Genomic DNA, 13,546 nt, shown 5'->3' with positions numbered 1-13,546 from the left:
TGATTTCTAGATCAGAGTATAGTGTTTACATGACAATTTGAATAATCGGATAGCTGCAGAAATCCGATTATGATCGGATTATTGAGTGCAGAGTTCTTCAAATTCTCTGGACCCTTTAAATGCCGTATGAGTTGCTCTTATACCTACACACTGTGTGCGAAGATAGATTGAGTAATACAGAATAATCCTTTATATATGTCAATGATTATGTCATATCAATATTTTGAACACAGGGCAAGACTAATAACAGACTCTCACGTGGGTTTAGTTTATTCCAAGTGCGTTATTCAACTCAGCTGCTGAACATTCTGCATTTTATTAAGACAAATATGCAGCTGGTGTGATGGGAGTATAATGACAGGAGCCTTTTGTTGCAGGATGTTTGTGTGATCTATTAAGGCAATAAATTGTTGGCGAAGCTTGTGAAAGTGCTTTCATTAGTAGCTCCTGGAAGATTAAAGTCATCGGGGCTGCTGTGACGGTGAATCAATCAGCATGCGCTATATTTAGCAGTTTGGCATATGAAAACGGCCTTTTGCTCGCTGATTGCTGTGGGTTCTCTTTTACGCCGAGCGCTCTTTATATTCATTTATAAAGGAGAGCCTCTGCATGCCACGTGTTTAAAGGGCTCAAATCGTAAGCAAACGCTTTAGTGTCTGGAATGGGTTTGAATGTAATATGTAAACATTGCAAATTTAAATGTATTCAGTTTGTTTTTGCATTTTTGCATGCTGACCTGCAATAACCACCTGTTTTGAGCTTGTTTTTGTGATGTCAAGGCTAGGCTTTTCAGCCTATAGTGTTCAGTTCCGCCCACACTGAAGTTATAAGGAGTGTTTCTGCCTGGGCTGTGGTTTGAATGAGACACAGTACAAGACAGCCAATCAGAGCAGAGGTCATTTACAGGGACAAAGAGAAGTTAAATAATGGTCATGTTAAAGGGTCTATATCATGAAAAAACTTAATTTTCCTCATGTTTTTAATAGAAAAAAAAATTATGTAGTATTTAAACACTGATCAAGTTTTAAAACAGTCCATACAGTCCATATTGCTGTTGTTGGAAGAAAACCTTGTATCCCCAAAATGAGAACTTAACAGGAGAAGGAAAAAACCCACTTTACTTTTAATGTAAGTCAATGGAACCAGACTTTTTTCCAAGTCATTCTGAGTCATTTCTTTTAGTCCGTTCATCATGAAATTTACCTACAATGTAAAGGACAACAGGTACTTTTAAATTATGTCAAGAACAGAAAAACATCAAAAGAGATACAAGGTTTTCTTCCAACAACAGCGATATGTTATTTAATTAAGCTGCAGAAACGGCCTATTTCACTGTTTTTGTGATGCTGTGATAATCGATCAACTCATTTACATGTATCCACCCACTCAGCCTACAGCAGTTTAGCAGAAGGTATAAAGAGTGTTTTGGTCCAGCCTGCTTTTTAAATGAGGCGCAATAAAAGACAGCCAATCAGAACATAGCTCATTTACATACATCAGTCTAAAAGGTGCAGTGGGTAGCGCTGTCGCCTCACAGCAAGAAGGGCCTGGGTTCGATTCCTGGCCGGGTGACCAGGGTCATTTCTGTGTGGAGTTTGCCTGTTCTCCCCGTGTCTGCGTGGGTTTCCTCCGGGTACTCCGGTTTCCTCCCACAGTCCAAAGACATGCAGTCAGGCCAATTGGACATGCTAAATTGCCCCTAGGTGTGAGTGTGTGTGATTGTGTATGTCTGTCTGTCTGCTCTGCGATAGACTGGCGACCTGTCCAGGGTGTATCCTGCCTTCCGCCCAATGACAGCTGGGATAGGCTCCAGCACCCCACCGCGACCCAGAAGGATAAGCGGTTTAGATGATGGATGGATGGATGGATGGATGTTTAATTCTAAGGGATGAAGAGAGGTCGGAAAATGATCATATTAAAAAAAATGAAGTGCTGTTTTTGGTACACAAAAATTCTAAATTTCTGCTTGGAAAAAAAGATGTGGGCCCTTTAAGATCCTCGCCGTGGTTGCAGTGTTTGTGCTGTGCAGCTGTTTTACATCTTATCCCTGCCTCTTTGCCTGGTTAGTTTTTAGTGGGAGGTGCGGTGGACAGAGAGGATTTGGGGTTGCCCAGGGTTGCCCAGGGTTCGCTGTCCTGCCAGCTTTAGTCTTCTCTAATGGCTTGGAAGCGATGGCTTCGTAACGCGTGATGGAGTCAGACGGCGAGGCTGCAGATCTCTTCCTCTGAGCGCTAGTGTTAACGTTGCTAGTCAGCGGTTTCCCGAGGGTTCGCTCGGCTCTTGTTTGTGTTGCAGCGCTGGCATTTTTGGCTTGCTGCCAAGAGAACGTCTGGCTCACCCACCCCCCACCACCGCCTGTCCATCCCTCCCTCCATCACTTGTGTTTGCCTGGTGCTCCTCCTCCTCCTCTCTCCTCTCTCCACCGCAACACTCAGCTGTAAATAAACAGAGCTGCAGAACTGTTCACTGTTACTCCAGACATGATTTAGTCGGAGTGGAAATCTCGACTCGTTAAATGAACTGTACAGTTTCTGACTCTTTGAGTGCTAACTGTAAAAAAAGGGACAAAAGTGCATTAGCATAGCTAAAACAGTAGCAGATATAGCTCCATATGGAGTGTGTGTGTACAGTAGCATATATATATGTATATATACATATGTTAGATTTTGAAATCAGGATTCTTTAGCGTAGCCATGTTGTAAAGAACTGACACAGCAGGTAAAAGTGGCCCAAATCTGTTCTTCTCAACAATCTGATTGTTTTGTTTGGCTGTTTACATTATCTTTCAAAATGTGACTTATATGCAACATTAGTCTGAACAGATCAGCTCCCAAACCGACCTGCATGTGCAGAAGAACAGTGCTTCACGTTGCTTCATGTGGCTCATCCAGAGGTAAACAAAAGCCATGTTTACATGCAGCCTAATAATCCGTTAATAATCCGACTAATAGCTCAATCGGAATAGAATACGTCCATGTAAACACCTCAATCGGAATAGTCTAGTCCGATTTAGGCCATTCGGAATACAATTTCTGTCAGATTGAACGAGGTGGGTAATCCTGTAAATAATCCGTTAAATAGAAGAATAATAGCCACGTAAACGCCTGTATCTGATAGCATTTTCAATCGGAACGTGTAAGTATGTTCTGCGCATGTGCGTCGCATCATGGCAAAAGCACAGAACTCATAAACCTGCTCTGGCAAAGGTTTATAATGTTCAACATGGCGGAGCAGAAACTGGTCAACAGAGGAGACGAAGTTTATGCTCTGAGCTTTAAAAGACGACGGTGGGACGGACGTCCAGCTTATGTGTCTCAGAACACGACGTCTTCCTCTCGGCCTTCTTTAATAAGGACATGTGAGGTACATTTTTCTGAGTCTGACATCATTTTAAAGCAATTAAAAACTCAAGCGCGCCAACTGGAAACTCATCTCACTCGGCCAGTTGCTCCTGGAGCTTTCAGGTTCATCTTTGCCAGCATCACGAGAACGATCATGAAGCTTCACTAACTGCGTTAGGCATGCTTCCACCGTGGTACCGCAGTGATCCTTACAGCCTCGCCGTCTTCCCAGTCCGTAAATGCTGTTGAATAACGATACGATTTTATTATGTTTTTTTTCCTGCAGCCTTATGTGATGTGATTTAGGCATGCCCTTTGCACCATGTTGCAAAAACAGCCCCATTGTTTTTTGTGAAGTCACAAAAACCAACACATTTAAATGGCCCTACAACATTTTAGCCCCATCTATTCATGCTGAAGTTAGAAGTGTTAGAGGTAATTTACATATGTCAGTCTAAAATGGAACAATTTGGTCCATTTGTAAAGATAACAGTATTGGGGATGGGCTTAAATACTCTGTTTGAAGGGACAGTGTTTGAATGCTGAAAAACTCATGTAGCAGTCCTCATCAGCGTCCAGTGTTGCACCAGTCAGCTGTAGCGTTAGTTCATTAGCTCGTCTGAAGAGGTGGCCTCCACTCATCCAACACAAAAACCTGCTGATGTTAACACGTTTTCAGATGTGTTCCTCTGCATGCTGCATGTGCGACACCTGTATGGCTGCAGTCATGGCCATTTGCTTCATATCTGGATTCATCTGCGATCAATCTACTATTATACAACAAGGCCGTGCAAGCTGATTGGTTGAGAAATGTTCTAACCGTGCTGTTATTTCATCGTAACATCACAGGTTTTTCACAAACACCGTATCACTCCGCTGAGACGTTTGATAGTTGTAGGAGACGCTCAAACCATTTGAACATTTTACTTCTTACTTTGGTCACAAACAGAAAATGGATACTTTTAACATCACATTTGACCGACAGCCGATTTGGTCAGACTCTGGAGATGAGACTACACTAAATTCCCAAACTGTCGCCACCACTGAGCAGCTTTTCAGTCGGCAGCTGTGACAGAAGAACAGCTAAACAACCTGGAATCAGCCAGAAATGAACCCAATACCATTCACCAAACTAAATGGGCTGTAAGATGCTTTACAGACTGGCTGGAACAAAACAACATTAATATTGATCCAGTAAAAATTGACAAAACTGAGCTAAACTTGATATTGCGGCAGTTTTATGGCTCAGTTCGCACTTCAAAAGGTGAGGCTTACAGCCGGCTGTGCAGCGAGTGAGCGGAGTCCGTTACTCTGACGTAGCAACAAACTGCTTGTTAAGGAACTATAATCTGGCGGAAGGAACTGCCAACATTAAAACATATTAAACGCCGCGTTCACGGACCAGTTTATTAATTTCTCACTTTATTTATTTAACTGTTGTATAAAAGCAATAGAACACTGGAGGTTGTGTGTTATCGCGAATAACACACTCCCTCTCGTGTTTTGTTGCTTAAATCAACCTAAATTTACTGCGTTGTAAATTGTAACAGTCCACTGCAGAAGTGATCGTATAAAGCAGCTGAAGCTGTGAGCACAACTGGGTTAGAAATTGTTTCCTGATTGCTCCAAAGTCAGCAGCACACGCTTCACAATGAATCTAATCATGATTTTGGCCTTTGCAATTAGTTAATTGTAAAAGACCAGCGTTAATGCGTTTCATTTAGTCGTATCCTGCTGAATCACAATCAGGCATTGCTTGTTCCAAACAGCAGTATTTATCAAATGAGTGTGATAAAAAAGGAAGAAATTTCACATCTTAACAGCTCATTGACTGATGTTGAACGTCCTGTAATCGTGCATATGGCCCAAGCAGGTTTTGGAGTTGTGTCACAACTGGGCTAAAATGATGACGCCGAGGGCTTCAGATTGGCTTTACATTGGAAAACTACTTAGAATGATATGATTTCAAACAGTTGATTTCACTAAATCAGTTGGCAAGAAAATAAAACGGAAGATTGTTTATCCGACAGTTGAAGAGATCCTCCGCATCAGCTTTATGGTTAGTAGTGCTTCATTTTGTCAGTTACTCGAGCCAAAACAAACTAGGGCAGAGCAATTCATCAAATTTTGTTTTCAGTTATGGTTTTGGCTTCCAATGATTGTTGTAAATCCAGCCCAGCCCTTTCCTTTACAGTGGTGGGCGTGTGCTCCTCCCTGAAATCTCAAACTCATCTAATTTATTTTGATGTAGTTTATTGCTATTTATTATTTTTTTATATATGTTGAGTAGTTTTCAGTAGTGGAAATACAACACAGTGGATCTTATTTATTTTTATGTTATTTATTTGTATCGTTTTTATATTATTTATTTAAAGTATACTTATATATTATTGATTTAATTTCTTCTCCTTTCTTACATCTGTTTTTACATTCATTTTTTAGGTGGATTATATTTAAAGTTCAAGGAAATCCACTGTTAAGGTTCAATAAATGCATGATGTTTCCAAAGTCGATGAGTAATCATATTAAATAAATAATGATTTTTGCCATAATCGAGCAGCTCTGCAACAAACAGATGTGAGTTTGAAGCTGTTTTTGTAACTAGCTGGTTTAACCAGCAGGCTGTTGCTAACAGCTGTTGCACACAATGATTATTCATGCAACTCACAACATGCAGCTAGGTGCATGAAAGTTTACAGTGTAAAGCTAATCTTTGGTGATAGTTAGAAATTTACTGAACTCTTCTTATCAGCAGTTGTGATCTGTGGGAGAGTTTGACTTGAAAGCTGTTTTGCGCCTTTTGATAATTTCCCTTTTTCTGATTCTTCAGTCTCTCATGCTTAGTGGATCTGATGGGCTGTTCAGTCAGAGATGACCAGTTTCTGTGGTGAATAACTCATAAGATTTATCCTCATACCTTAAAGAGAACGTGTGATATAGTGAAAATGGTGCTAAGTTGATAACTCAAAGCGGATGATTTACAGTCATAAATACTTCATTTTCACACATTTATGACTCAGCAACATTTAACCCTCAGACGTTGCAGTTTTGCTGTCAATAAAGCAAAATCATGCTGTAATTTTATGTGAATCATTTCTGGCTCAACAAGCAGAGCAGTTCTGTTGAAAGTGCAGATTCTAAACTTTCAGTCCAGACCACATTTGTGTTTGTAAATGGAAGTGGAGATTTTTTTTATCATGATCTGAATTTGACAAAAAGTTACTGGTGGTTTTTGTGGAAAGAAAAAACGTCAATTACAATATTTTTGCCACGTCTTTCTCGAACAGGAAAAAAGTCAATAGTGCTCGATCTCTAACTTGTCGACACTGAATGTAACTTAAAACGATGATCATTATCTGTTAGATACAGCACAGCATGTGGCAAGATGCACGTAAATTAGATTCTGGGAACTTAACTGTTGCTCATATTAGCCTTACTGCTGTTAACTGAATTGCAGAACGCAGGAAACGGATTGTTAATTTCATTGTTTCTGATCATGACAATTAGCACCTGTTAATGTTGTCCTTACTATCATCCACAGTGTGCTGAGGTCGTTCGATACTGTGCGCATTTTATCATGGAAAGGAATGTTTTATTCAGTAGTTTTTCAGTTATTAAAACTGAAAAAAGTGAAACATGACATATATTGTCCGTGTATCATGTGTTGCCTACACTCTGAAAAACATAAGGTTCTTTAGAGGATCTTCAGTAAAGACAAGGGTCCTATATAGAACCATGAACACTCAAAGAACCATTGCATAAATGGTTCTTTGCATGGTCAAATGGTTGTTCCCTATGATGGAAGCAAGTTGTATATGCTTCTTTAAAGAACGCTTTCAGATTCGTTCTACATAGCACCAAAAATGGATTCCACTATTGGTACAAAGTCAAAGAATCCTTTTTCCATACTGTTTAGAATTTTTTTGCTAAGAGCATAAGATATGCATTTGGAATAGAAATTAAATTTATATACTTTATAAACTATATATGCCTGTATAATTGTAGTAAGTTATATATAATGTATAATTTATGTATTTATATACAATTATACTGAAAATTATATCTCAATGAGTTTGCAGTAAGAATATTATGAAATGAATCAAACTATTTTTAGACATTTTTGCATTTTTGCACATAATTGCATCTACTGAAATTATTTTTATTTCAGCGCCAGATAATTTAATTTCTTTATAGAAATACTGTTTAATACAGTCATAATTATCTGCCAAGTAATTTTGTAGTAGGTAACAAATGTCTGAAAAATAGACTCAGTATTTTTTTAATATTCCAACATCAGTCTTGTAATATAAAATATAAGATATATTGGCAAGATTTAAAAGGCTTTTAAATTCGTTTCCTGCATAATTAAATGGGTAAGATGTGAACAGTCATTAAGGGTGGTTTGGTGTGAAATACTTCAGTCGAGAGAAACGTGGTATTAGAATTGTTCACAGCAGTGGTGATGGGAACCAGATGTCTGAACCAGATTCCTGTCTAAGACACTGTTTTGTGACAGTTTTGAGATACGATTTTGGACTAAAACTTGTTTGTTTTTAATCCATTCTGGCGTACGCTTGCATACAGGGCGTTGTGCGGTTAAATAATACCAGATGAAAATGTGATTTATGCACTATTTTACCATCATCAGTGTTACAAACAAAAAATCAGAAGACACATGTAGCTTCTCTGGTGGTTTTGGACGGTAAATAAGATGACTATGTATGTTTTGTAGATGTGATCTGGAAAAGGTTTTTTTTTTATACTAACCATTTCATATCAAACCACTCTGAATTACTTTATTTAAACCTCAACCATATAAATATGAAGACATTCTGAAACATCTGTGTAATTTCCCTTTAAGATGATTTCACATGCACAGATGTAGTTTTGCGCAGTGTTAAATACAAACCTATACAGATCTCTCAGTCTAGCCAGTTGAAGCCTTAACAAGAAATGACATCAGCACAATTGTATTGTCTTTTGCTGCTTTGATCCAGGGCCAGTTTGTCTCTCTCTCTCTTTTCTAAGCTGTTAACGGCCTCTTTTGATGCCAGAGTGGCTAATTTATGTGCTAAGTGAACCTGAATTCCCCTCAGATACAGCTGAAGGAGGATATGGAGGAGTCAGGTGGGGTTAACAGGCTTTTCTGTTTCTCCTTTATGGTGTCAGCTGGAGACACTTTACAATAAGGGTGTAATGATTTTAATACTGTATTGAAAAATGGTAAAATGTAAAACTTTATGTAGATGTAGAAGTGAAGAGCCAATACACCTTTTGCTTTCTTCCGAGCGTCTTTCTTTTACAGTCTTTCATGGAAAACGCACAGTGATCAAAACTAGACTGTTAAGTGCAGCCTATCAGAGCATAGGGGGCGGTGCTTATGATACAGACACACCCACACTGAAATGACTGGGCTTTTTTTTTTTTTCCAAAGTCACTATAAAGCATTTTAGCGGCAATATGACATTATGACAGGTTTCTTTGTATAGCAGCACTGAAGATCCGAAATGCCAGAAATGCTAACTTTAGCCGTGTCTTAGCATGAACCTCTAAACATTTTTTTCAACACTGACTACAAATAAGCACATGAAAGAACGACTATATGATATGCAGTATAAGTTGGGAGACCGTGTCAGATGGTATAGATCTGTGCTTTTGTGTTTTTGCTGTTTTTGGTAGTTGAATTAGCCAGCCGCTAACTGCTAGGTTAGCTGCTTGGCTAAGCACTGCTGCACATGCCACGGCCATTATCTAAACCCCTTTGTTGAGTATGATTCATGCTCACTTTTGTTTTTGTCACTTTTGCTGTTTATGTTTGCTGTGCCAAGTTAGCTTGCAAACTGCGTCAAAATGGATCTTTTTCACCTAATTGTATCAAATTTTTCAGGATTTCTACATAATGAGATGTGAACACAGTCATTCAGAGTTGTTTGATGTGAAATGTTCCATTCTAGAGAAACTTAATGAGTCAGAATTCAAGTGTTTTATGCCTCTTTAAGCTCCCTCACGGGAAATTGTTACACAAAGTGGTTAGGAATGTGCTGCCTGATGCCTGAGGCATTGTTTTATGATAGACTTGCAATGAGATTTTGGGCCAAGAATTTTAAACACACTCATGGCGGAGAGGTACATGTGGGGTGTTAAGGCAAATTTGTTGTTTTTTTATTATTTTTTTTTTTCAGATTTACAACTAGGTTACCACTCTATTTGACCGTTTACATTTAAGTGATTAAATTATGCTGAAATTTTGAAAAATCCCCTTCAAGTCTCATGTATGTCTATTTTGACTGTGGCTTAAAGATGGTTTAGCTGAGATCATGCTGTGGTTTGATTCTCTATTGTGGTTTGATTCTCTGTAGTGTGCTGAGACTGAGATGTCATGGTTTTGTGTTGGTTTAAAGGCTACAGTTTGATATAACCATATTTTTGAATGATGCGTTAATTACATTTGTTGTTAATTACACAGACGTTAATTGCTTCAGAATGGATAGCAAAGCCTTTTTATGCCTAATGGCTGTAAAAAAAAAAAAATGCTGCTACAGCACAAATTCCACAAGCAACTTTCCTTGCATCTCTTATTTTTACCTTTAGGTTTTGCATAGAATTTAAAATGAATTTTCATGACTTCTAGTCAGAAACGGGTTAATGGATTACAGCGTCCTGGGATAGAATTGACATTTTTGTGTTTTCTACTCTTTTGCAGCTGAGAGACGAAGCGAGAAACACAAGAAGAGAACCATTTGATGGAAGAAAAGAAAAAGAAAAAGCAAGAAGAAAAGAAAAAGAAAGAAGCTGCTCAGAAAAAGGTAAGCACTGTATTACTTTGACCTTTCCAGTATATTAAAATGATCCACCTCCTACATTAATCAGTCCTTTACAATGTTTTGTTTTATTTATTTATATGTTTGGCCAACATAACAGAGGTAAACATGAAGATACAACATATGTAGTGTATAAACTACCCTTCAAAAGTTTTGGAATCTCTGCTTTCATTAATATGAAACAGATTTTGTTGCAGATAAACGTATAAAATAGGTTTCAACTAATTTGTATTTGTACTAAACATAAAAAATGAAGAAATGTTAGATGTCCAGAATGATGAACAGAGATGTAGATGATTCTAAAATCACTGAGAAAGCTGTAGAACATCAAGAATAAAGTTCTAATAAAGTTAATATCAATAATGCCTTGTATTTGAAAAGTGGTGATTAAATCTTGTCAAGGATTTACGTTAAATAAATAATTGTATTACATTAATTATTGTTTAATAGCATCTGGGCTTTACAAAAAACTATTGAATAAAACATCTTAAAAATATATTCTGGTCTCTAGCTTATAGTATTTCAGTCTGCACTGTATAATTTATTTTGGAACAAAAATAATGGCAATTATTGATGAAAATTGAACAGCAGTGTACAGGCATTGTTTTTCTACTACTTTCTGAAATTTTGGAAGTGTCCGAAAATGACTAATAATGTCACCAAAAGAACAGGCTTTTGCAGTTGAACACTACATAAATTGACATGCTGGGCTTGAGAGCTTGTCAGGCATAGCAGCAGAAACCAAGAGGGGGTGGGGCTTAGTGAAGGCTAAAATAAGTGAATAGACAACTTGATTCACCAAAATATACATTAAAATTAGGGCTGCACGATAAATCTGATTATCATTACTGTACCGTGCCGTTTTGTTTTGGTGATGACTCGTGAGACAGATTACGGTTTCTTTCTTTTATCTGCTGTGCTGCTAAATCAGAACCAGGAAACTACACAGAAAAGTGGCTCAGCAATGGCTAACAGGCTAAATGCTACAGAACATGTTCAGTTCTGGCTGTCACTCCAACACCAGTCACTCGATGTGCCTTCATCTTCTAAATGGGTGTTATTTGAGCGTCAGGTAGCTGGAACCGAGCCTGTACTGGGTGATGGGTGGCACAATATTGACGTAAACTGTCAAGCATGTAGTTGGTTTCAGCGTTGTTTTGCTGCGTCTCATGGCAACGCTGCTTGCTTATTTCCAGTACCGCCGTCTGTTTTCACACATGCGCAGACTGAGAAATCCGAAAGAAATCTATCAATTTACATGCACTGTTTACTGAGCTAACATGTAGCTCTCTTTATCAGATTTCTTAATCGGGTTTCTAGACCTTACTCCGATCTAAGAAATCAGAGTGTGCTGTTTACATGACCATTTGAATAATCAGATAACCACAGATTATGATCAGATTAATGCATGTAAATGCACTCAGTGAAAAGTTATGTCATTGTGTCATTGCAAAGGACCTGCACACAGTTATCTGGCAGCAAAAACCACGCTAGGCGGGATTTGTAAGCAGTATGTGTCAAAGCTTTATGCGTCTTGTTCAGCCTAAAAGTGCACAAAAATGTGCTTGCACTTCTCATGAGTTTCACTGTTATTATTTTGCACAAGAATATATGGGGCTAATGTAACACTGTATTTTTTGCTATTTATGTGTAGATAATTTCTGTTTGCACAGTAAGGCACATCCAGTGAAAGACGCTATTTTAAAAATAATTAAGTGCTTCTTGTGGTGTCATTGTGATGTGCAACAGCTTTATTGGACATCGCATTTTATGGCCATATCGTGCAGCCCTTCTTTCCACTATATAATCTGGGAAAATGAAATGATTCGTCAGTGCTACTTGATGGACAAAATAGCTTGACATTGAAAAGGTATTTGACTTGTATAGCTTTAATAGCTTTAATAGCTATAGCTTGAATAGTTTTAAGACTTGACACTGCTGCCCAACAGTGGTTCCTCTGTTTCTCTTTTTCTGTGTGTTCTTTACCTGAACGTTAGATGATTTTGTGTTGTGTTGAATGGTTCCAAATAGACTGAAGTGATTAATAGTGATTTGCGATTAGTGCTCAACCTCCTAATCTGCTTCTAATCTTTCTTCTCAGGCTGCTGAACAGAAAACCAAAGGTGAGTTGTGGCTCTCATGTCTAAACTCTTCCTCTGAATTGTACTTAGGTTCATTGTAAATGCAGTTAATAGAGAGAAACAGGACTAGTGTCTTTTCTTCTTCCCGAAGGTCAGCCGTATTATGACCCCACTGCTGCCGAAGACTGTGATTTATTAAGTCAGCCTTGTCTGCATCAGCCTATGGTTCATATACTTTCATTTGTACGGCTAGCCTTTAGACTGGCTTATCAGCTTACATAGCTACCTTTCTTAGTCAGTAACCACTGTGTGTAATGGGATTAGACAATGTCTGGAGTTTCCAGTTTCGTCATCGCCATAGACATTGCAAGCAGATGGTTTCATCAGTAAACAAATAGACATTGCCAAAGACCTGTGGCATGTGATCTGGAACATTTGTTGTGGAACGGTATAAAGTGACGAGTCAGTGGCCTTTGAACATCACCATGTAAGAATTTGGCCAGAAATGTGCTTCATGCAAGAATGCAAACACTTGAAGCTTCTCAAACATGGTATTAAGTGCCATTCGCATGCTGCGCCACGATGCAAGCACAAGCTGCATTCTGAGCGTTGAAGCAAGGGGGTGCTATAGCAACAACCGAGCCTGGCCAAGCTGTCTAATACCACCAGCCTGTTTTCCTATGGTCAGCACTTTTCACGGTACATCAGTTATTATATTTCCTACAACACAACGCAAGTGCTTTACCATAAGTGTTTAAGTACTTGATTGTGAAGCTGGGGACAGTGTGGCTGTAGCTAGGCTAACTAATCTCACTGACAACGTCAAAAGTAAGCAAGCTAGTTTCTAAAACAGGGGGTGTTACAGGACCATTTGAAGTATATTACATTGTACTGCACTGTTTACGACTATAGAGTTTGTTTTAAATGAAACAGTAGAAGCCATATTGCCCCCTACACTTCCTGTAGTGTATGACAGTCTGTCAGAATGACTGTGTGAATCATATGAAAATTACAGACAACAAATTAACAGACAGTAATTTCATAATTGCCTAAAGGCATTAATTTGAGGATTATCGCGATGTGAATTAGATTCGTTAAGAAATGTAAATACAAGCACTTAATGCATTCATTGAGACACATCATGGGACTCATTAAAACAAAACCTCTAACTTGCGTCATTCTGTCGAGACATTTATATATTTTACCCAGAGTGATGTTGAGCTTGAGGGCCGAGCGAGGGCCGGGCGAGGGCTCTCAGTGGCCAGATGGGCGTGGAGTGTGTGAGAGGTGATGCTGATTAATC

At 38.6% G+C, this 13,546-nt stretch overlaps 1 protein-coding gene across 1 annotated transcript in view; it reads left to right on the top strand.

The window, feature by feature from the left end:
* tnrc6c1 (trinucleotide repeat containing adaptor 6C1) overlaps positions 1-13,546 on the top strand; it is a 95,523-nt gene that overhangs the window by 13,798 nt on the left and 68,179 nt on the right. Inside the window, exons 2-3 of the mRNA XM_036561522.1 lie at positions 10,045-10,147; positions 12,264-12,285. Coding sequence (XP_036417415.1) covers positions 10,085-10,147; positions 12,264-12,285 — 85 coding nt within the window. The 5' untranslated portion in view covers positions 10,045-10,084. The remainder of the gene's footprint in view (positions 1-10,044; positions 10,148-12,263; positions 12,286-13,546) is intronic.

This window comes from Colossoma macropomum, unplaced genomic scaffold, assembly GCF_904425465.1.
Source record: "Colossoma macropomum unplaced genomic scaffold, Colossoma_macropomum, whole genome shotgun sequence".
NCBI classification, from domain to species: domain Eukaryota; kingdom Metazoa; phylum Chordata; class Actinopteri; order Characiformes; family Serrasalmidae; genus Colossoma; species Colossoma macropomum.
The sequence above is the reverse complement of the archived record's forward strand: the minus strand, read 5'-3'. Positions and strand labels throughout refer to the sequence as shown.